The sequence below is a fragment of the Desmodus rotundus genome, chromosome 3 (assembly GCF_022682495.2).
Source record: "Desmodus rotundus isolate HL8 chromosome 3, HLdesRot8A.1, whole genome shotgun sequence".
Lineage (NCBI taxonomy): Eukaryota > Metazoa > Chordata > Mammalia > Chiroptera > Phyllostomidae > Desmodus > Desmodus rotundus.
The window spans coordinates 14697808-14721765 of record NC_071389.1 but is presented as its reverse complement, the minus strand read 5'-3'; the positions used below and the strand labels follow the sequence as shown (position 1 = coordinate 14721765).

The 23958-nt window shown below is 49.8% G+C and overlaps 1 protein-coding gene across 1 annotated transcript in view; it reads right to left on the bottom strand.

Moving 5' to 3' along the window:
• Window positions 1-6050: 6050 nt before the first annotated feature.
• The window catches only part of NIPAL3 (NIPA like domain containing 3), a 31802-nt gene continuing 13894 nt past the window's right edge, over window positions 6051-23958 (bottom strand). Inside the window, exons 6-12 of the mRNA XM_024554385.4 lie at window positions 23715-23860; window positions 20384-20480; window positions 17755-17890; window positions 15723-15811; window positions 14561-14624; window positions 12714-12808; window positions 6051-8635 (exon numbers count right to left, since the gene is read on the bottom strand). Of these exons, the coding sequence (XP_024410153.1) occupies window positions 8436-8635; window positions 12714-12808; window positions 14561-14624; window positions 15723-15811; window positions 17755-17890; window positions 20384-20480; window positions 23715-23860 (827 nt within the window). The 3' untranslated portion in view covers window positions 6051-8435. The remainder of the gene's footprint in view (window positions 8636-12713; window positions 12809-14560; window positions 14625-15722; window positions 15812-17754; window positions 17891-20383; window positions 20481-23714; window positions 23861-23958) is intronic.

Here is a 23958-nt window from a genome sequence, read left to right as displayed (position 1 = left end):
CAATACCCGTTTGGTAGAGCTATTGTAATAATGCACGCACCAGAGATGATAGTGGGCTGGGCAACGGTCACAGGGGAGGAAGTGGTGAAAAATAGTATGATTCTGGCTATATTACAAGGGCAAGGTTAACAAAGTTTACCGGTGAGTTATATGTAAGTTATGAGCATTAGAGAGGAGTTGAGGGTGGAAGTAGTTGGAAAACACAGGTCTGGAGCCTAAGCGTGAACTCAGCCCGGGTGTAGCAATTTGGGAGGGAGGCTTGGTGAGTAGCTGACATCATGGGCTCGAAAGAGATGACCCAGGGAGAGCATAGAATAGAACCCCAAAGGGGCAAAGGGAAGAATCCGAAACGGCACCAGCTTTACATGGTGGGCAAAGGCAGCATTTCCATCTCGCATCTGTCAACTAGGTTATGAGAACCTCGAGAACAAGAATGGAATCTTCCCCATCTTTCCTCTTTGCCATTGTGTCCAGCAAGGTGCTGAGCACACGGTGTGTCATAAATGCTGGTTATGAATGAACTTTACACAGTTTCACATTTCCAACCCTCCCTCCTTCCCTTTCCTCCTCCTCATTGTGAGGTTTGAGTTTCAGGCAGAGGAAAAAAAAGAGAGAGAAATCGATCCCTGGTGGCTCGATCCACTTGAAAGCTGTGCCAAGGTTGATAAGTGTTTGCTGTCCTGGAAAACCCAAGTCGAAGCCGCCAGACGATGCTGTAGAGCTGGAGGAGCTCATCTCTTGCCTTTCGGGAGAATTTCCAGACGGGAGATTTCATTTCAGATTCTGTCGTTCTTATTTGAGTAGGTTTAGAAGTCAGTACTTTTAAATGTCTGTGTTATGTCAGTATGAGGTGCGTGCTGGGGAAGGAGCAGAAGTAATAAAAGACCTCCGCCTCACATTCATGCGCTGTTGGTGGAATGTAAAAGGAGATGACTCTTTTTGGAAGCTGTGTGCCACTTTATCAAGCTGAATGTACACCTACCCTATGACCCAGAAATTCTACTCCTAGATATATATATACTCGAGGGAAATTTAAGTAAATGTCCACCCCCCCCAAAAAAGAAAGGGTTTGTACAAAGAATGCTCTTTATTCATAATATCCCCAAACTGGACATGTCTCAGGTACCCGTCAAAAGAAGAATGGATAAAAAAAAATAGGGTGCATTCAAACAACGTGGTACTACATGACCTGGAAGGAGCTGCTCTTTAAAGCGTGCCATCCTTGAATTTGTTAGGAGGAGATGTCATTTCCTGGTTAATCTGAGCTGCAGATGGGCCGAGGAGGGTAAGAGTCACATGACCATAATCAGGAAGGAGCCACGGAGAAAATGGGACAGTGAAAATGGGCAGCTGTACGAGTAGCCCAGGGATTCGAATTATTTTGATTTTTCTTAACTATCAGTCAAGGTTAAGTCAGGATATAGGAGTCACCCCGGTGATTTGACCAGGAAGAATTTAATATAGAGAATTGTTATCTAGATGCGGGTAAAGTTATTAACTAGTAATGGACCAACAGGCTAAAAAGAACTCCGAGGGATTATCGAATAGCAATTGCAGAAAGCAGCTACCATTCCCAGGAGGAAAGGAACTGAGGGAAAAGGCTGCAGTTATTAAAAGTTAAAAGATAAGAGGGTATTCAGCCATAAAAATGAATGAAGTTGGGATACACGCTACAGCGTGGGTGAACTGTGAAAACATCATGCAGGGTGAAAGAAGCCAGACACCCAAGCCCTTAGAGCGTGCGATTTCATTCATTCAAAAACCCGAAATGGAGAGCTCTGCATACAGAGACAAAAAGCAGGTCAGCCGTTGCCAGAGGCTGGGAGAGTAGGATGGGGAGTCTAAGGAGGTGATAGCTAAAGGGTGCAGGGTTTCTTTTTTTTTAAGTTGTGGTAAAATATACACAAAAGTTAGCATGTTAACCATTTTTAAGTGTACAATTTAGCGGCATTAAGTACACTTGCATCGATGTGCAACCTTTGCCTCCATCCCTCTCCAGAACTCTTTTCATTTTGCCGAACTGAAACTCTACCCAATCAACAAACACTCCTTGTTCACCCCCACCCCCACCCCCACCCCTGGCAACCACCATTCTACTTCCTGTCTGTAGGACTCCCCACGACTTCAAGTGCCTCCTGTAAATAGAATCCTTCCGTGTTTGTCCTCTCGCGTCTTGCTTTTTCCACTCAGCAGAATGTCCTCCAGCCTCACCCATGTTGCAGCATATGTCAGAATTTCCTTCCTTTTAAGGCCGAACAGCGCTCCATTGTGCACACACCACCGTCTCTTTGCCCACTCCTCTGCTGATGGACGTCGAGTCCCATCCGCCTTTGGGCTGCCGTGAACAGTGTTGCTGTGAACACGGGTGTGCAAGTATCTTTTGAGTCCCTGCTTTCAATTCTTTTTGTATGTACCCAGAAGTGGCATTTCTGAACCATATGGTAATGATTCGACTTCCAATGTTTTGAGAGATCACCTGCTTTCTGCAGCAGCTGCACTGTTTTATTACATCCCTACCAGCAACACACAAGGATTCCAGCTTCTCCACATCCTCAGTGACATTTACGTTTGGGGCTTCCTTTGGAGCTGATGAAATGTTATCAAACCGACTGATGGTGATGGTCGCACATATCTGTGAACGTACTAAAAACCACTGAAATGTACACCATGAGTGAATTTATGGTATGTGAATTATGTCGATAAAGCTGTTAAAAAAAAAAAAGGGAGAAAGGTAAGAGGAGCTGGGACCCAGATTTCTGAGGAGGGGGTGCTGATGGCGGAGGGCTGCCATGAAGCTGACTGTGCAGGAGGTGGAAAGAGCTGTGCAACTCGACTCAGCTGCTGCTATCCTACGGTGAAGAAGGGTGGCTGGGGTGGTAGGTGAGGAACCGGAAATAGACAGGAAGGAGCCTTCTGCAGCCTCACAGTCCCTCTCATAGGCTCCTAGCAGGGAGCAGCTGGCAGAGTTCCAGCCGCAGCATCCCAAAGCCATCTCCTAGAAGGAGAGAAAAGAGCCTAATGACTGGCTCACTCTGTTCAGGTTGCTATGGCAAAATACCGTAAGCTGGGTGGCTGATCAACAGCAGAAATTTATTTCTCAGTCCCGGAGGCCAGAAGTCCGAACTCACGGAACCTGCAGGACTGGGTGGTTCTGGTGAGCGCCAGCTGCTAGGTTTACTGCTGTCTTCTCTCAAGTCCTCTCAGGGTAGAGAGCCAGCTAGCTCCTGGCCTTTTCCAATGAGGGCACTAATCCCATTCATGGAGGCTCCACCCCCATGATCTCATTACCTCCCAAAGGCCCCACCTCCTTATACCATTACATAGGGATTAGGGTTTTAACAGGAATTTGGGAGACTGGAGGACATGAACATTTAGTCCACAGCACTTGCACATCTTGACAACTGGAAGACTTTGTCCTTCAGTAGGACTAAGACTGGCTTGTAATCTCAGAGATTGTGGCTGCAAGGGGGTCTTCAAAGAGATACCCGCAAATCTGGACATGAGTGAAACCTGTAAAAATCCACTCACAAGTAAACAGGATACAAGTCTCTGGAATAGTAACCCTCCTCCCTCCCTAAGGAGACCACAGTATAGCCTCAAGACCCAAGCAATATGCAGGAAGCTCAAATCTGGGCACTAAACTCTGGACTTCAGCCTTGTGCCTCTGTGCTTCTCACACAGCTCCCTAGCTTGCAGAGAAAGTGTCCATAGCTAACACTGAGACTTTACTGTGTATGTGCCTGGCATTGTCCTGTATTCAATCCTTACAACCTATGTGGGAGGCAGTATTATCCCAGTCTTACATGGCAGGGAACTGAGGCGTGCAGGGGTTATGCCCTTCCCCAAGGTTGCAGAGAAATCAAACTCCGAGTCTGCACTCTCAGCCGCGGCGCTGTGCTGCGTCCCAGTGACCTGCCCCGTGCTTTCCATTAGGGCTGGACAGGCACGGGGCCTTCTTCGGTCAGGTAGCAGCATCACCAAAGATCTGAATGACACTTAAAACCCGCCTAAGTGATCAAACCAGAGATCACGGTGCATGGCTGTGCTTCCTGTGTGGCCACTTGCGAGGGCTTCAGATGCTACCAGCTTTCACCTTGACGTTGGCAGCTGTCTGCAGAGTAGATTGACATCATCTCATAGAGTACAGGGGGTGCTTGGCGAAGGCCTTAATAAGAATTCTGAAGCTGGGAAGATCTACCATTTGAAATATTTTCTGATTCTAGGGTGGAGGCTTGAGTTGCCTCAGTTCTGGGAGTGCCACCGAGTAGGGGTTATTTGAGTAGGCAGACGTAAGTCAAGTTCTTGAGGAAAGTCTTGCTCTCTCTGGGCCCAGGGTCATTCAGGTCTGGACTTGCATGTGCTTGGAGAAACCTGGTGAAGGAGAAAGGGGGTGGATTGCTGGCCCCATGGTGAGGAGACCTACCTGCAGCCAGGTGAGCCCCCTGTGGTTGTTTTGCTGATGGGCTCACAAGAAGCCATTTCCAGGGGCCATTGAGGGCCTGTTCCATGCTTTGGAGTGGGGGGCCCATGGGCAGGGCTGTTTCTTCTCTAGAACCAGAGGGTGGGAGGTGGGTATATTACTAGGAGGTCACCAGCAGGGGGCAGCTGACCTCACTGAGTGCTGGTCTCAAAGGGGCTACTAGAGCAGAGGTCACGGCAGATGAGAAAGTCAGAATACGAAGCCCCCAGAGAGGTCTCAAAGCACCCAGGACCTATAAACCTTCCCTGGGAATGTCTCAAAGAAGCAGATGTGGGCGGGGAAGAGACCGTCACACTGAAGGGGGTTCATTTCCCGCTCATAGGCACTTGTGATACAATAACCTGGGTATAAGGAGGAAAGACATTGTTAGCCGAAATCGTGGTCTGGCGAGGCCTGTAAGGACAGGTGAAAATCGAAATGCAAATTAGATAAACATGTTTATCTCAGTGGGTCTTAGACCAAGCTGTTGGCTTCAGTGAGTTGACTTGAGGTGAATCGACTCAGAGCTCTGATGCGTCTGGCTCTCTAACTTCAGAAGTGCCCAAGAAAACTTTGACCCGTTCTGATTTTAAGAGTCTTCAGTTTTTACGATGGTAGCAGCAGACTGGAAACGTCCAGAGTAGAGTCTGTTTTCTTTCTTCCTTTGAGTCACCGTGATTTATCTCAATCAGAATGGATGTGGGTCGTGGCTGCCGTACTGGGCGGCACGGACAGAACACTTCTGTCATCACAGCAAGTTCTATTGGACAGCCCTGCTCGAGACAACTCTAGAGAGTATTAGCCAAATATAGGACTCACACTCAATGGATATCACATGGGTTGTTTTAAAATTAAATACCACTTCATAATTTTATTTGCACCTAGCACGTACATTTTTTTTTGAAAAATAAGACATGCCATATTAGTCAAGAAGTTAACAAAATATAAGCATCCACATAGAATATATTCTAAGGTGACTTCATTTACATAGCTTCTCAAAGAAACACACAATGAGTTCTTTTTGCTTATCAGCCAGTGTTGGACTAGATTTAGAATTCACAAGGTTGCAGGGCGGAGGTTCCCAACACTACCCTGACGGATGACTTGTATCCACACACCACCACCAAGCTGGCCGGTTTCCATCAGAAAAGTAAAGGGATGTCAGTCCCCGCTTCCCTACTCAGCATTCAGTTCCATGCTGCCAACCCCCCATGATCTGAAGCTTCATGGGATGGTGTCATCAGACCCGGAGCTTCATGGGAGGGTCAGAGGAAGTGGGGGCGCTGAGCTCTCATCAAAACCTGCAGGAACCAGTCCGCGAAGAACTGGTTCTGATCTCTGATTAGGGAATCCAGAATCCCAGCTCCAAACAAGGGGGGCAGAAGGGCAGGGCGAGGAAGACCACAGAACAACTGAAAAATTTAAACCCAAGTTTAACTTCGTGGCTGCTAGGAAAGAGATAAGAGGAGTGATGTTTAATGTTGCTTAGAACATTCAAGAGGACTGGGGGATGTCAGAGCCACGAGAAGAAAGGGGATTCAGGGATGTGAGTGGAAGGTTGATGTCACTGTCCCCTGAACAGCAGTTTCTCCTTTTATTTCCCCTTTTGTGTTCTGTCTTGCAGGACTGACGCTTGACCTTGAAAAGTGCATTTATTGTCCCTTCAGATCCTTCCCCCACACTGCGTAAGGACTCCTTTCCCATCAGTGTGGACCCTGCCACTCCCTTCCGCACGAGCCATCAACAACTCCCAGGCCTTCTAGGGTCACTTTAAACTCCTCACCAGGCATTCAAGTCCCTTTGTGATTCGGCTTCCAGTGCTTCTTTTTCCAGGCTCATCTCCCACGCCCTCCCTGGCTCTCCTTTCCTGTGATCTCCCTCTGTGCCTTTGCAAATGCTGGCTCCTCCACCTGGGGGGGGGTGAGTGTGGGGGTGAGTGTGGGGGTGACCACTCGACCTTCTACACTTTGCCCAAAACTTTGCTGGGTTTGCCACTCAACAATGAATGGGACCAAAACCACCTCCATTCTGAATCCCTCATTCTGAGCTCAGGGCTTGACTAGCAGGGCCTCCAAAACTCATTTTCTGTGGTCCACTATTGCACTCGGCCTGGCCTGCCGGTTTCCCTGCCAACTGGTTCCCTTCCTGGGTATTTGTGTCTCCCCAGTGCTGGCCTGGAGGGCAGGAACCATTCTTACTTTCTGCTCTCACCATCCAGATGCTTACCAAACTGAATGAATGCCCCATAAATATTGTCGCATGGAGCTGATACCTGTCCTAAAGGGGGAGAGGTCCTTCATTGCCTGCGGCGCTCGTAGGCGTGTAAGATGCAGCACAGAAGTGGCTGAGATGCAATACAGAAGTGGTTACCACAGGCAACAGTCAGTTTTTGAAGTCAAGGTACTAAATCAGTATTAAGCACAATCCATAAAGGTTAATGGTCTATCAACACTGGTCTGTTAACACTGTTATCTTGCCCAGTAGTTAGAGGCTGCCTCGGGAAGCAGTAAGTGTAGCTCTAAGTGGGAATCAATGAATGGGGAAACGCCATTGATCCTTCGGGTACTGCGTGACCTGCCAAAGGAACCTCCTGGAGGAGAAAAGGAACGGCAACTCCAACCTTCCAGTGGCAGTGCGATGGCCCCTGGGGGTTTTAAAGCAGATCACCCCAAACATGAGGCTTTCAAGGTGTGTGATCCTTGGGTTACCTGCATCAGAATCACCTGTGCTGTTAGTTAAGAATGCAGACTCTCGGGCCCCACCCCAGTCCCACCTGGAGTACCTGTGGTTGGGGTGTAGGATTCTGCATTTTAAGGAAACTCCCTAGGGGATCCTGAGGCTCATGAATGTTCGCAAACCTTTACCTGCCGTTCTCGAAAACACGGTCGGTCTGAGGGAAGAAGGTTTGCAGCCAGAAAGAAGGCTGTAGCTCCATTTCTGAGACTGCGTGTGTCTCCCAGACATGTACGCATGGGGACGAGGACCCAAACAGTCTCTACTGACTCCAAGAAAACTAACCAGTGACTCCAGCTTGGTTTGCTGATCTATGGTGAAGAGGATGGAGGGAGGTAACGCTGTTTCTGAAACGAGCACCCCCAATCTTCCCACAGGGCACTGGTATGCAGGAAGATACCTGTAAAGCAGCCAGAATTCCTGTCTATTCTTTTTAAGTGATGCGGTCCCCTTCTGTAGGATGGAAAGGGATTCTTCCTCCCTTCCGCGCTAAAGTGGCATCACTCTGCCTCTGTCCTATTCTCTTCCTTCTTCTCTTAACTTCCCAGTTCCTTTGGGGACAGGGAGGGAAAGCAAGCAGACAGTTCACAGAACCAAAACCAAATTTGTTTTCAGAGCAGATCCACTATAAACACATCAAGCACATTTTCACTGGGAGGGCGGACAACGGGAAGGCAGAAGTGCATTTCCTGCCGGGGAATGACGGAATGTCCCGCCCACGGCTGGTCCACGAGGCAGTGCGAAGGCCACACAAACGTTATCACAAATACGGAAGCATAAACGAGAGGGGTAGAGATCAGGCCTGCACGTGAGGCAGGGAAAGACTAGACTTAAAGGTCTCCAGCCTCTCCCTGGACTTGGAGAGGAAGAGCTGACTCTCTGTCTCGCTTCAGCTCTGAAGAATGTGGCAACCTCTGGTCCGTGACTGAGGGAGCGCAGTTACCAACCTCAAGGATGAGGAAGACTTTCCAAGTCCGGCTTGGCTAACCAGGTAGAGGCTGAAGGCCGTACCGCCCACCTGGAATCCTGCTTCCGTCCTCTCCCCTCACCCCCAACGTTTGAAATTTCCAAGACCAAGATAACATCCTCTGCCAGAGACAAAGCCTTTTCAAGATCCCCATCCACACAGTTCTTGGTTTACAAAAATTAGACTTGAAAGGCGAGTTTTGGAACTAGGAGTCGGACCACTGACAGCACGGCGTGAGCTGTAAGTGGAGGGGGGTAAGTCCCCTTCGAGGTGGGCTCATTCCTTCTTGGTGTGTTCCAGCACTCGGTAGGGAACGCCAGAGGCGCTCCTGGAGCCGTGTTCTTCTTGCATGACGGGCAGTGTGGCAGGGGCATAGATCTCAGAAATGCTGTCGTTGTTTTCCAGCGCCCCGTAGGAAAAGGAAGCCTTGAGGTCAGGCTGGACTGCCATCCCCTTGTCATGCATGTTCTGCATACCTGAAATGAAAGCCATTTCCCCCAAATCGTCATGTGGTGGGGGGGCCGCAGGAGGCCGCACCTCTCTCTATCCCACCACAGACTAATTACAGGGCTCGGGAGCTAATCATGTGCATTGTCAGTTTCCTGAATGCTTTGGATTGAAAAAAGAACACCCATAAATATACACTAGAAACGTTATGGTTGCTAAGCAAGAAGGGATGCATCTTCAGGAAATACGCACACAGGCCAGCCAGCCCCCATCACACGAGGAACCATTGGTTGACCTAGAAGGAGGTGGGAATGTCTGTCTGGGCCGGTGGGGGGTGGGGGGTGACCAACACTGTGCTTCGAACATGGTAGATGCCATCACTTTTCTGCATTAAATCAGGATCCAGAAAACGTCATCGTATTGACAGAAGAGGGTGACTTTTGTGCCGTGGACACGTCATGGTGACAGACACATTGCGATGCTCAGAGGGAGAGCCTGACCTTAACATCGACACCCCCGATCCATCCACAGGGTGAGGTGTCATTTCGCGTATTACTTGGGGGCACAGTGATGTTGGATTCCCGCTTACATTTGAGGGCAAAGACTTCAGGCACTGATTCCTTTAACCTTACTTGACAGCTCCCCTAGTGAGGTGGGGGCCTGATGCTTTCTGAGGCCAAGTCTTACCCCGTAGGGAATTAAGACCCTTCGAACCCGCTTGCCCCTGGGCTGTGTCATGAGAACTTGAATGCAGAGTGTTTTCTATGAAAGCGGGATGATGGTAAAAACAGAGGACATCTCACCACTTAATGTGCCTTAGGCACCCAGCGAAGTGCTTTGAGTAGTAATAATGACAACAGAGATAATGACAATAGCTACTGTGCACTGAATGTTTACTTGGTGGCAGACGTGGTCCCAAAATTTCTTTTCATTCTGGCCTTACCACGACCAATAAGGCAGATGAGGCAGTTGGAGGTCAGAAAGTGATTACATGGCGGCGCCGGGATTCACACTCAGGTGTTTTAAACTCTGAAGCCTACACTCCTATTTATTTTTAGACAGAAAGGAAGGGAGAAAGAGAGGGAGAGAAACATCAATGTGTGGCTGCCTCTCATACGCCCCCAACTGGGGGCCTGGCCTGCAACCCAGGCATGTGCCTTGACTGGGAATCGAACTGGCGACCCTTTGGTTCGCAGGCCGGCACTCAATCCACTGAGCCACACCAGCCAGGGCTGAAGCCCACACTCTTAATTGGAAGGGTGTGTGGGCCACCCTATACACCTGCACTTAATCTCCAAAAATCCTATGACAGAGATATGCTGCTATCCTCATTTGCTGGACACGAAAACAGATTCAGAGATGTGAAGTAACTTGCCCAAGGTCACACAGCAGTGAGAGATGGAGCTGGGGTCTGGCATCAAGGCCCGTGCTCTTATTCACTCTGCAAACGGGCTGGGATGACCTGGTTTGTGGAAGATGTTTGCTACCACGTTGCACAAGCCTGAGCTGACGGCCATCTGAAGGATACAGTTTAAGCAGCTGTGGTTTGAACCTGGGGGATGGTGAGGGGATGCCTACTCCTCAGGGAAGAGTTGCCTCACTAGTGATAGTCGAGTTTTTGGATTTTGCCAACGTTCTCCAGCCACAAGTCACCAGGAATACACCTACAGTCGGACAAACCTGGCTTCACTGGCTCACTGCAGGGAGGGAGATGGACACCGTGGGGAACTGTGGGCCGCTTCAGCAAGAAGGTCATAGAAAGGACTCACTACTTGGGTTTGTGTTTGGTGATTTGGGGGATGGTTTAAGGAAGCAGAGCTTTGCTTTGGATTAAATGTTGTCAGGAAGCGGGGATGGTTCTATAATTGAGGCTCTTAATAATTCTTATCTAGAAGGAGAGAAGACCAGATTGAGGCGAATGCTGTGATTGGTTAAGAGCAGCAGTCACTCATGTCGGGGGTAGGGTCGGTCCTTTCTGTGGTTGGACCATGTTCACGTGTTGTCTGTGATCAGACATGACTCTGGAGTGGCCTCTGTCTGTGTCTTGATCCTCTGCAGTCACAGAGCGGCCTTGTCTGATGTGGATGCTCTGTGAGATTGTCTGTGCGCAGCCGGGGGACAGCACGGCCCGGCTCCTACCCGCCAGGGACTGCTTTTCTCTTTCTCCTTCTTGCGAAGTCTTTCAGGTGCTAGAGTTACTTCGAGCCCTTCCAAGTTCTGACAGGTAGTGAATTTGGGGGCTTCGAGTGCCTTCTGAGCAGCGGGCACGGGTGTGTTGTGAAAATACCAGTCTAGGGAGACCGCAAGCCAGGCCCTGATGCTGGGCAGGGAAACCAGGTAGCTAGGAAAGCCCCTCTGTGTACGGAGTTTTATTCTTCAAGTTCTACCTGGCCTCAGGCCGCACAAATACTTGAAATGTTCTAACACAACAGGGGAGTGAAACCCAATTTAACCAGGCATCTTCCATGTCCCAGACACTGTGCAAGGGGCCTGTGACATGTTAGGCCGCCACCCCGAGAGGAGGCCCAAGGTCACAGGGCGGGTGGGGGTAGAGCTGGGGTTTGACTCCGGCTCACCAGAACTCAAAGCCCACGCTCTTCACCGTTTGGGACACGTCTACCCAGAAGTACGTGACAGGCCACAGCCGCAGGGCAGAGTCCCCTTCCTTCAATACCTACTTCCCACTGGTCACAAGGTACAAAGAGGAAGCACGGGCCACATCCACAAACAGGCCACAGAATGTTGATCTTCAGGATTACCTTAGGTTACCTTCTATTTTCTACCAGGAAATCCATCTGTGTGTATGTGTATACGAACACTTCCACAGATATGTACACATACACAGTTTATCAACACACGGACACACGGACACAACACATACTCGCACACACAGAGTGGACACCTCACCTATCCGGAATTCAGCTATCCAGCGCCCTCATCTATCCGGAACACAGCCGAGAACAAGGAAGTAAGCAAAAAAGGCGTCTGAGCTGCCAGGTTAGACGTTTAAAAAGTCCATGCACTAAAGCCCATGCACTTCACTCCTAGGAGAAACCTGAAGGCCCCATCTCAGAGCTTATTTAATACACAATTTCATACACGATTCGAACAAGTGGGGTCCCAGGACAAGACAGACACGGACTTGCTCTGCTGGTAACAGCAGGAATTGCAGGCCGGTAGCGGCAAGAATGACAGACAATGGCTTAATAGCAAGGGATGAAGAAGTGATATAAAAAGTAGACACACAGACTCTGGGGTCATTTGAGGCAGGGGCACCTGAGTCAGCCCTGAGAACACACCTAGGCCACCGCGTTCTGTATGAAGCAGCACGTATTTCACTCATCAGACTGTCTTAATGAAGCGTGGGAGAGAGTTCTATCAAATATATCGAAGATAAAAAGTGTGAGTTGAACGGTGAAAGCTAGGGGTCCCTGGCAACTCAAAAGAATTTAGGTCAGCAGACCCAGAGGGGGCTGGCCCAGCGTCCTAACTTTTCTGCTCTGGATCCCATTGGGCTGGGCTGGTACTCTCCAGTTCTCCCCTGGCCACCCCACCCCGTCTGGGGCAGCGCTTTGCTGAGTGCACATGCTTGTTACTATTAGGCTGTAAGGGCCTATTCACGCTGGTGCTTCTCAGCAGGAACTCTTAGGTCCCAGGAAATTAGGTTTCCAGAACAATCCACTCCTTTGTGGTGTAAGGAGTGAGGTTATAGTATTTGGATTTCATTCATCCTACTCTCCTTCCCCTCTCTGATCAATCCATTCCAGCTAGAGAAACTGGTTTTCCCTTTGGTAGGCGTGAAGCCTGGTGCTGCAGATCATAATTAATGATATCCAGTGGGAATCAGGGTGCTCTTCAAAAGATCCGCAAAAAGACACGGGAACTGGCAAGATGTACTCAAAACCAACTGAGGCTCCTTAGCCATCACCTCCTTTTTGGCACACTGAGATTAAAAAAAATAAAGAACAGAGAGCCAGTCACACAGTAATGGCACGGCACGCCTTCCCTGTACCACACCTAGCGGCCGGCCGTCTCTTTCTAAACAGGAAGTAGCAGTCATTCTATAGGGACGAGCTGGCCAGCTGGAGACGGGGATTTTAACATTACCTGGCATGGCATCCATGGAAATATAGGGCTCAAATGGAACGGCCTTCCTCCTGTTCCGTGTGATTAAGAAGACGCCGAAGAATGCAATGAGGCACCTGAGGGACAGAGAGATAAGGGAGGAAGAGGGGTAAGGCCACAGCGAGTTTGGGAGGGAGACTTCCAGACCCAGGTAATGGAAAAAAGGTAGAAAGGAGGCTACAGCTGCAGAGGGGGGCATTCGCTGCCCAGCGGCCTGCAGAGGCTGCTGGGCCTGAAACCAGCAGGGAGCAGACGTGAGATGAATAACAACAACACCCCCACAGGCCCTGCACTCTGCTCAAGCCTTAATCAGAATAAATTAGACTCTCCCAGGCAAAGCTCCAGCGGTTCTTCACTTCTAGTTAGCCCGTATCTCAGAACCTTGCCTTAGAAAAGGTTTGCTTTAATTTAAACAGTTCTTTGTAGCCCACACTCACTTGATACAGGATCAGAGAGAGTAAAAACACAAGCCCCTGCACATCCCCATCTCACTCCCCAGGGAGGCATATATTTTTCCAGAGTCTTTTTTGTTTTTTTCCATTTCCCTAGAGCTTAAACAAGCGCACTTCCTAAAAACTGAGGTGTAATTTTCGTGCAGTAAAATGCACAAACCCTAATTACAGTTTCATGAATCTTATCTGTGTATACACACGTGTGATCACCACCAGGCCAACGGAAAAGACATTGCCATCCCCTCCACTCCTGAAAGTGTCCTTGGGCCTCGTCCCCTTCATGCCACCTTCCCCCAGAGGAAATCACCTGTATCCTTGAGCCTCCTCCCCATTCATGCCACCGTCCCCCAGAGGAAACCACCGCTGTGACTATTCTCGCCGCAAACTCGATTTGCCAGTTTCTGAACTTCTTGTAAGCTACCTCGCAGTGCGTGTGACTCTTTCATGGCTCCTTTCTTTCACCCAGGAAATGTTTTTAACATTCATCTACTTCATTGTGTGTACTAGTTCATTCGTTTTCATTGTTGTGGTGAGTCCACTGTCTGAATAGACTACAATTTGTTTTTCACTCTCCTGTTGGTAGACGTTTGGGTTGTATCCAATTTGGGCATATTGTGAATGAAGCTACTATAAATATCCATGCATAGGTCATTTGGTCATTATGTGTACTTATTTCCTTTGGGCGTATACCTAGAAGTGGAATTGTGGGATCTTAGAACAGACTATACATAAAAGGAAAGAGTAACTTTTTCCACCTAATGTATCCATGCCATAGAATGGCCTCGATTTCTCAAAATGGCACCACGCTACTTTATTGTGCAAATGTACTACAACTTAACCTACTCCTACTGTTGGGCATTTAAGTGGCTTTCGATTGTTTGCTTATACAATTAATTTGAAAATTAATAAGTAGCCTCATACATGTGTTTTTGTGTCCCATTTCAATTATTCTCCCAAGATAAATGTTTAGAAATGAAATGCTACCTCAAAAATATGCTCATTTACAATTTTTATTGATGTGGCCAAATTGTCCTCTTCCACATTAAAGAATTTCTCACGGTCTCCCCATCCTCTCCCCAAGGTGAGTGCTGTCAATCCTATTAGTTTTTGTAAGATGATGGCACCTCATGTAGCTTCAATATGCATTTCTTTGATCTGAGGTCAGAGAGCGAGGCCTCCCATGTATTAAAACAGGATTTTTAGAAATGACAAGGAGATTAAAGACCAAAAGAGAAGAAAGGGGAAGGAAACAGAGGCTGCGGGGGAGTAAAGTGTTTACCTCTGGGGACAAAGCTCCGACTCTCCCGTGCTGCCTGAGAGGCAGGGACGGGGAGAGGGGCCACCTGCCTGGGATGCTACCTGCAAGACGGAACTCACCCCAGCGCAAACATGCAGATGTGCAGCGCATCCTCGCCGAGGAAGTCCAGGTAAAACACGGCGCCTGCGGCAGAGAACGGAAAACACGGGAGGGCTGTTTTCAAATCACCTACTTGCCGTGTGTCTGGGGTCTGGCTAGGCTCTCTTGCCCACAGGAAACCAAAGCAATCAAAAACTATTGTGACTGCACTTAGTAAAATACTAGAAGAATGGAGTTAAAACCGTTTAAGGGATGAGATTGTCTTCTTTGTCCCACATCTAAGCCCCTCTTATCTCCATCTATTTTTAACTTTTTATTTCGAGATAATACTCGACTTGCAGAAATGGCGGCTCTCTCAGGGGCTTGCCCATGACTTCCCTCTCAGCGTGCATCTTTCCTTTCCTCTCTTCAGCTCCAAGGGTCCCCACGACACTTGCAGCGAGGGGAGCAACGGGCAGCAGCAGCTTGTCCCTGACTAACCCCTTGAACCTGTTCCCACGGCCCCCTTTTCTCTGACTCCGCAGTGAGCCGACAGCAGCCCCGCCTTGCTCACTTCCCTGTAATGTTTCTAGGGGGCCAAAGCAGGCCCGCTGCTTTGAAGATTTTAGTCACCGCGGCCACTTAAAAACAAACTAACTCTGACACGCTTGTAGCCTCTAAAGCCACCTTGTAAAGAAAATTAAAAAAACAATTAGGGGTGGAGTAGAAGAAAAGGGCAGTATCATAACAGTAATCACTGGCTGAGCTCATGCCACGGGTGCTTCCCGTACTCCTCACGATCTCTAAAATGTGTGTGGAAGGGGTCTGCGGTCGCTTGTCCCGCGAAGGCTGCACGGCTGGCAGAGGACAGCCGGAACGGGTAAGGAAACCCTGCGTAAGCACCACAAGGTCGGGGACATTTGGAATGCACGTATTTCAATCTTAGGAGGGAAGTGTTATTACTTCTATTTTATGAATGTAGAAATCAGGCACAGAGAGGTTCAGTGATTTTCCCAGAGCCACACAGGTCTGTGTCTGTGCTGGGAGGCAAACCCGGGTCCCTGTGGCTCTAAACCCTGCACTTTCTCCAGAGGCAGAATGAGTCGGAGCAACTGGCCAAGGCAGAGCCTGCTCCCTCCACACTGGGGTCCTGCCCCTGCTGCTCAGGTAGAAGACAGAAACCTTGCAATCGGCCACCCTTACCTGCGGTGATGGCGACGGTGGTGGATAGGATGTAGCCCACACTGGCAATCAAAGAGGAGTCATACATCTGTGAGGCTTGACTTAAAAACCTGCGATGCAAAAGCACTCTGGTCAGTGGGCTGTGGGGGTGTTGGAGAGGCCGAGGGGGGGAGCTGCTGACAGCAGCCTTGGTTTGAACTATGAAGACGACCCACGATGGAACATTCCTTGGGTTCATAAAGATGCCATCCTTGTGCCTCTCTATGGGGTCCACGCTTTGCTCCTGCTCTTCCCCAGGTTCATAAGCTGAGGCCCATCCCCATTCACCAAGTGGACCGTGCCTTCCCGGTCTCACACCTTTGACCACATGGTTCTCGTCACTGGAAATGTCCTTTCCCTCACCATTGTGTCCCCTGAGTCCCCTCCACTAAACAGAGCCATTCCGGGTGGCTTAAACACTCCAAGAAACTCGTATTTCACTTACTACATTCTGTCTTGTTAACAATTTTTTAAGTCACATTTTCCTCTTCATTAAAAAATACTGTGATCACTGTAATATACAGGGACAGGCAAAAGTAGGTTTACAGTCGTTCGTGTGGGAAAAGACATGCAGGTTACGATGATAAGAACACAAGAATAAACTGTTTGGCGTACTCACAACTGTCATCCTACGTTTGCCTGTCCCTGTATACAGGAGAAAGAGAGGGGAAGTCGGAATTATTCCTAATCTCTCCCTCTGGGATAACCACTGCCATCGTTTCAGAGTGCATTTGTCCTTTCTCTTGTAGTATTTCAGGTACTAGAGTTGCTTACACTGTCACTTACTTCCCACTCAGCTGTAATCCTGTTCCCCGCGCCCAGGAGGGCTGCGAGAGACTTGAGGACAGTCTGTGTGTGTGGAAGGCCTGGCACACAGTAGGCCCTCAGTGAATGTGTACTGAGTGGGTGACTAAGAAGCTCTCAGGAGGTGGGCAGGGCATCTGATTCATCCTTATAACCCCTGCAGTGCTGGGCCCAGTCTCCCGCTTGGCAGGGGCTCAGTGGTGACGCCTGGGATTGAGGCCGTAGGGCTGCGAACAGCCATGCTCGACACAGTGATAGCAATGGCGGTCGTAAAAGCAGCTGCTGCCTACTGGGCTTTATGTGATTCTCTCAGGTAGGGGCTGTTGTCCGCATCTGCAGACAAAGAATCTGCGTCTTAGAGAAGCTGAGGGGAGGTAGTAGAGCAGAGGGGTAAGGGCTGTGGGCTGGGCGCAGGGTGTCAAATCTCAGCTCCACCACTTCCTAGCCCTTTAACCTCACGTTGCTCTATAGTCCCTCATGTGCAAAATGAGGACTGTATCTTCCACACAAAGGGGGTGTTGTGGGGATGCAAAGAATTCAAGTTCACGTGGAATCAGTGAGAGCAAAGCCGGCGTACGCGGGGCATCGGTCACTCCTACGATCCCTCGAGGCCACGCTGGTGGACAGTGAGCCAAGGCCTGCCCAGGTGTATCAGCCTCACGCATCACACAGAAACCTGTGTAGTCCACCTGCCTGTCCCCACACAGGGCGTCACACTCCCTTCCAGGTCCACCGCTGGGCCCTGAGTCCCACATGCGAACAAGGCCCCTCAGTACAGCTGCTTCTGACTTAACTCTCGTGCTTAGAGAGAGAAGCCATCACCTCGCTCTCCCACTTGGGAAGATTTGGGGGAGCTTTTGTTTTGCACCTGGCCACAAACAGGTGCCTCGTGGGGCTACAGCGGCTCCAGTGTCAGAAACGCACACCTGCCAGCAGCAGGCGGGAAGCCAGGCTGCCTCTGACCATTTCTCACATTCTGGGGCAGAGGGTCAAACACACCCACTCCAGGCTTCGTCTTCCAAGCAACAGACCTCCCACACATGACAGCTCAGCCGATTAGCAGCTCCGCTCTCTCCACGCGGGCACCAGACCCCGGTGGCAGCCTGCATCTGAGTGTTCTGCCTTTCCCACAGCTTCAGCAATGGAAGGGGGCCGGGACAACGGAAGAGCCCGCACGTCGAGGCCCAGCGGGAAAGAACTCGCTACTCACGCGGCCTGATAGACAGCAGTCGCCACCATGCACACGAGCATCACGTAGAAGATGGGGTAGTCGAGCTGCAGGTTCCCCTGGATGGACAAGACAAGCATCCCGGCCACGGCCTTCACCGTCACCACCGTCATCGAGCCTGCAAAGAGGGTGAACAGGCACATGGGGACCTCGGGAACACGGAGGGAGCTGGGCGCTGCAAGTTCAGTTTATCACCGCAAAGGGCTCGGTGAAAGGAGTGGAAGGAAGCCCGGCACAGCCAATGCAGTGACGCACACGGTGAGAGGCCATCAGGTCGTCCAGCTCTCTTGGGCGTCCCACTGTTTGTGCCCCTAAAGCAAAACGTCGCTTCTGAACTCCACCAGGAAAAAGCAATGAGTGCAGGTCCCCAAACCCCGGAGCGGGTTTGTTTCACCCCACAACTCATGCTGGTGCCTGGGACGTGGTGGGAGGGCCACGCAGGCTTTGAATGGAGAAGCGGACTTCGTGAGTATCATCCTCACGGCAATCACAGGAAAAACACATACTGTGTAAAGAGCTCTTTTAAAAATATCTCACTCAATTGTATTTTTAAAAACCACTTCTTTGGACAGAGGTCCCCAAATGTTTTAGAACCCTACTCCTAATGCACAGGCATGTGCTTTTCCAATACATATGTGTTTATGTATTCTAAAATTACTGTCATGCAATACTGTGCTTGTGTGTGTACATGATGGAACATGTGCCGGGAACACCATTTAAAAGGTGGGGATGAAAATAAATTCTAATATGGTCTTCTCACACACCTGGTGGTGGTCTTGCTCACCTCATCATGAAGACCACTGCTGGTGCAGAAGACTCCTAACTCTAAACTGTCAGACCCCCCTGCCCCCCACCGCTGAATCAAGAGTTAAAAGAAACCACCCCCAACAGTGGTACGAATGGACCCCTCATTCTGGCTGAAACAATCTGCTTCCCGATTTTCTGCTCGTTTTGCCTACTCTGGCCAAGAGCCCATCACACACACAGCGGCTTCCGGCCCCTTGGCTCCGAGGCTGATTTTCAAACAGCAGCAGCTCCGTCAGGCTGCCCTTGTGAGTGAGACGGGGACGGACGGAGTGGCCAGCGTGCCTCGGAACCTTCTGGCCTTGCTATTCAACAGGAGAACACGTTTCGGGACTGTGATCTTCTAATCCAGTTTTAAAAAACATGACCAAGGGATGGACCACTGACACATGTTATAACATGGACAAACCTCCTAAAAAATTATGCTCAGTGAAAGAAGCCAGTCACAGAAAGCCACGTGAGGTGTGATTCTATTTATGTGATGCACCCGGAAAGGCAAGTCCACAGAGACAGAAGGTAGGCCAGTGGTTCCCAGGGGTTGGGAGTAGGGGAGATGGGGAGTGACTGCTCATGGGCATAGGGTTCTTTCTGGGTGACAAAAATGTTCTGAACTTTAATTACGACATTTGTACAACTCTGTGAATACACTAAAATCCACTAAATTGTGTACTTTGAACAAGTGAACTTTATGGTATGTGAATTATATCTCAATAAAGCTCAATAAAGCTTGTTTTTAGCCCTGGCTGGTGTGGCTCAGTGTAATCAGTACTGGCCTGTGAATCAGTGGGTCGCTGGTTTGATTCCCAGTCAGGGCATTTGCCTGGGATGTGGGCCAGGTCCCCAGTAGGGGGCACACAAGCGACTACACATTGAAGTTTCTCTCCCTCTCCTTCTTCCTCCCTTCCCCTCTGTCTAAAAATAAATAAATAACATCTTATTTTTTAAAAATAAAACTTTAAGAAAAATAAAGCTGTTTTAAGAAAAATCAAAATAACCCACCCTGTCTTAGGGAGACACCTGTCTGTGTGACTGATGGCATGTCGCTGGAGTGGGGGCTCGTTATGGGAAGGACAGAAGAGAAACGACACATGTCGGGCATTGTGCTCCTCTTGTTGAATTCCCCTCTCCCCCTGGGACCTGGGTGTTCTCCTAGGCCCACTGTTAGAGGGCTGTGTGGCTCAGACAGGGAGAACTGGGAGACAGTGGCGGGGTTCCACCCGCCCCTTCCCCTTCCCCAGGAATACAGGCATTTATCAATGCTCCGTTTAGTAATCCAACACTTGCGGGGTTAGAGCCTTGCCCCAATCTGATTTAGGAACCATTCCCCCCATGGCACCCATCTCTCTAAAAGGAAAGGAAAGAAAGAGAGAACAAAACCGATTCTTGCCTTTGAATCCAGAATTGCTTCTGGAGCTCTGACCGGTTTTCCACGGACCCTTAAGGACTCGGTTGTTGAAACGTGGCCCACCTGTGACTTCTCTGAAATACCCTCTTCACCCTGTCCACCCTGACTCTGCCCTTTTCCTCACTGCACCCACCACCAGCCAAACGTATGTTATTATGTATTTGTCTCCTTGTTTACTGCCGTCTCCTCCCTCTAGAATGGAGGCACCTGGGGTTTGTCGGTCCTGTGCATCACTGGTGCCAGTTTCCAGCACGTTCCTGGCACTTAGGAGACTCGGTACTTGAACGAGAATGCTGGATGCAGCCAGCGATGTCACGGAACTCACGGGAACTGCCTCCAGCCAGCAGGGGCCTTCTGGCACTGTGCGGTGAAGGCACAGCTCATTCACCCAGCCCCACTCACCGAGTAACGCCACCAAGAGAAGAATCACGACGATGTTGTTGGCATTCTTCTCCTTGTAGAAGTACAGCAGCAGGCAGAACAGAATGATCTCCACAAGCTACGGGAAGCAGCGAGAGGGGGGCAGGGGGGCGTCAGTGGGCAAGACCAGGAGACCCTGGCAGCCTGCGCTGGAGGTTATGTGGCTAATTTCATTAGTCACAGACCCCCAAGGGCACCAAAACACCCAGAACTCCCCAAACTACCGAAAGAATCCTGTGGAGAAGGGGGGAACTCTGAGTGATTCTCTCGAATCCCTGGACAACACTGAGAAGGAGTCTGCTTCATGGTTGAGCTTTGAGGGTGAGGGGCTGGCCTCCCATCTACCCTGTCTTGGGTGGACAAGATTCATCAGGCTGAGACGGTCACTTCCTAGTCTATTGCTCCAAGGGTAACCCCACTAAAACTGGGGGTCAGTCAAAGGGGGAGACGCTTGCTCACCGAGGAGAGCTCTTCAGTGAAGTATGCAAGAATTCACGCCCCCTAACCAAGCCTCCAATGTGTGTGGCTCTGGAGAGTGGGACGAAGAGGGCCCTGGCATCGGGGAGGCCCAGGTTTGGGCTTGAATCTGCTGCTAAACTAGTCGTGTGACCTTGGGCGAGTCACCCAGCTTCTCTAAATTCAGGTACCTCCTCTGTGAAATAGGAATAATAACTCTTCCCTTACAGGGCCATAATTAAAGCTTACACTTAATGAACGCATAAACAAGCCAGGTACTATTCTAAGCATTGTATCTATACTCAAGTAATTAAGTTGGCACAATAATTCTATGAAGTAGGTACTATTACACCCCCAAGCTAGAAAATGGTAGAGCCAGGATTTGAACCTAGACACTCTAGCTCCAGCACCCATGTACTTTACCACTAAGCCACACTGCCTGAGGACAGACAGCCATGTGCCTGGCATTTACAAGGCTCTCAGTCAGTAGACTTACTATTAAACAATGGCAAATCTAAAGTGTGAGAAGTTCCCCTCTTTATTGGATCAACAACTTGTCCTTTCTACTCCTTAAGGGCGCAGACACTGGGCAGTACTTTCCAAGGAGTAAAGTCAGCCCCAGCACCCAGCAAAAGTAAAGCAAAACTATTCAACAATGGTTCAGCTCCGTTTGCTTACCCCAACCTCCTACCAAAGATTATTTGTTATAAAAACCAATGCAGAGACATTAATGGCACTTTGAGAAGAAAGTTTTAGAAAATTCCTCATAATGAGAGACCACAAAACACAGCTGTTTTCGTTTTCCTGTTTCTTCCTGTCTTTGTCTCAGTGGATATATATACTTTATCTACTCGTCCTCGTAGTCTGTGCGCAATTTTGTACGGGGCTGCTTTTAGTTACCATAAACAATTTTCATGTGTTATGGAGTTGTCATAATTATCTTTAATGGCTACAGAAGAGCTCATCAGGCAGACGGAGAGTTATTTAGCATTCCCGACCAGTGGGCGTGCATCCGGGGGGGCCCAACTTCTCGACCATTCTTCACAATGCCTAAGTGTAAGCTGGGACGGAACTCGGGATTCTCTGGCGAGATGGTGGCGTGCAACCTGGGGCCTCCCGATAGACCATGAGTTCTGTGAGTGCGCCTCATTTATTTTTTTTAAATCCACAGTGTCTGGCACATGAAAGACACTCGGAAGTATTTATTGAATTCAGTTTGGCCAAATCTCTCTAGCTGGCAGCATGGTCTCAGTCACCATGAAAAAAGACCAACTGAGCATCTGCCAAGTGCTGGATGGCTCCCACGCCAGCTCGTGTCTCTCCCAGCGGCCAGCCCAGGTCCGGTGACTTGGCTTCCGGTTAAGTGACCTGGCTAAGGTCACACAGCACATGATGGATTCGAGCCTGGGTTCAGGGCAAACATTTTTCTGAAGAGGAGGGTCTTTGGCTGGCTCTGTCCCGCAGACCTGCCTCCACGCCCACCAGGTAAACGCTGGGGCTGGCTGGCGGTAGGGAGGTGATGCAGCCCCAGCTTAGGGAACTCTTTCTTCTGCCTTGTGGGCGAATCGAGGAAAGGCCGTGTCCTGAGGCCTCCAGGGCAGCCCCAGGCTGCTCCCATCAGAGGGCCACGGTGAAGGACGGCGGCCCGTGAGGCCAGGCCGGCCCAGCTTCAAGTCCAGCTCTGCTGTCATGGGACTTGGAACAAGTGAGCTGACCTCCCCAAGCTCTGGTTTTCTCATCCAGGAAATAGAGACAAAAACACTTCCATTCCAGTGTTGTTGAGAGACTCTGAGATGACACATAGAAAGTGTTGAGCGCAGAGCCGGGCATGGAACGGGGCGCTCGTGGGCCAGTAGCTTTAACAAACACCTTCCGGGGGTGTCCAGCCTTGTGGCGTCTCTGGGCCACTCTGGAAGCAGCAGAGTTGTCTTGGGCCACACAGTAAATACCTTGGGACACATAATCACAAAATAATCTCATCGTGTTTTAAGTAAATTTACGATTTTGTGTTGGGCCGCATCAGAGCCATCCTGGGCCGCGGGCTGGACACCCCTGCCCCTCAGACACTGTCCTTGGTTGGTTTACTTGCAGACCTCACACGGGATGTACCTGGGACGGACAGGACTGAGCTCGGCAGGTGGGTGTAGGAGACACCGTTTCCAGTGTCTCTCCTGTGTCTCCCAGCCAGGCAAAAATGAATAAATAAATAACACCTAATAATTGCTTAAAATGTTAACTTTTCTTCTTACCATCGAAGTTTCAAACGCTCCCTGCAGAAATTCTGGATGACGCACAAAGACAAAATGATAAACTCGGCCACCATTCTATCTCCCAGAGACGACTACGGAGGGAATTTTTCCCCACCTAGTCTTTGATAGCTACATGACACGTGCTGCCTAGAAACACCTCTACAAAATCAAGTTACCACTGGCCCCGGCCAGTGCGGCCCAGTTGGTTGGGCGTTGCCCCACAAATCCAAAGGTCACCAGTTCTATTCCCAGTTGCAGGTTCAGTCCCCGGTCGGGGCGTGAATGAAAGGCAACCCACTGACATTTCTCTCTCATGGTCTCACGTTGATGTTTCTCTCCCTCGCTTCCTCCTTCCTTTCCCCTCTCTCTAAAAATAAAATTAAATTAAAATAAAGTGAAGTGAAGTGAAGTAACGTAGACATCACTCAGGACCTAAGAGAAAAAGCATTTCCCGTGAGCGGTGTACTCTCCACAAGCATGGTCTTCCGTGCTGTGAGATACATCACGACTCGTGTGAATCCCCTGTTGCTGGGTGTTTGGGTTTCTGGTTTCTAGGACTCGATCCCCCTCCCGACATCCCAAGCAGAAGGACCCGAGGCTTCTCTTACCATGTATAAGAGAAAAGGCCAGCTCACAAGGTGCCTGGTGATGTTCTCGCCGGTCATCTTCTCATGACTGTTGGGTGCGAATGTCACCAGCAGGTAGGTGCCCACCACAGCCAAACCACAGCCAACAAAAGACAAGACGTAGCGCCCTGCAGGGAAGGGGAGGCTGTCGCAGGGCTCACCGCAGGTACAGACTGCGACAGGTCAGCTGCGTTGCCCCAGAAGCACGCACTGCCCCAGATTATGT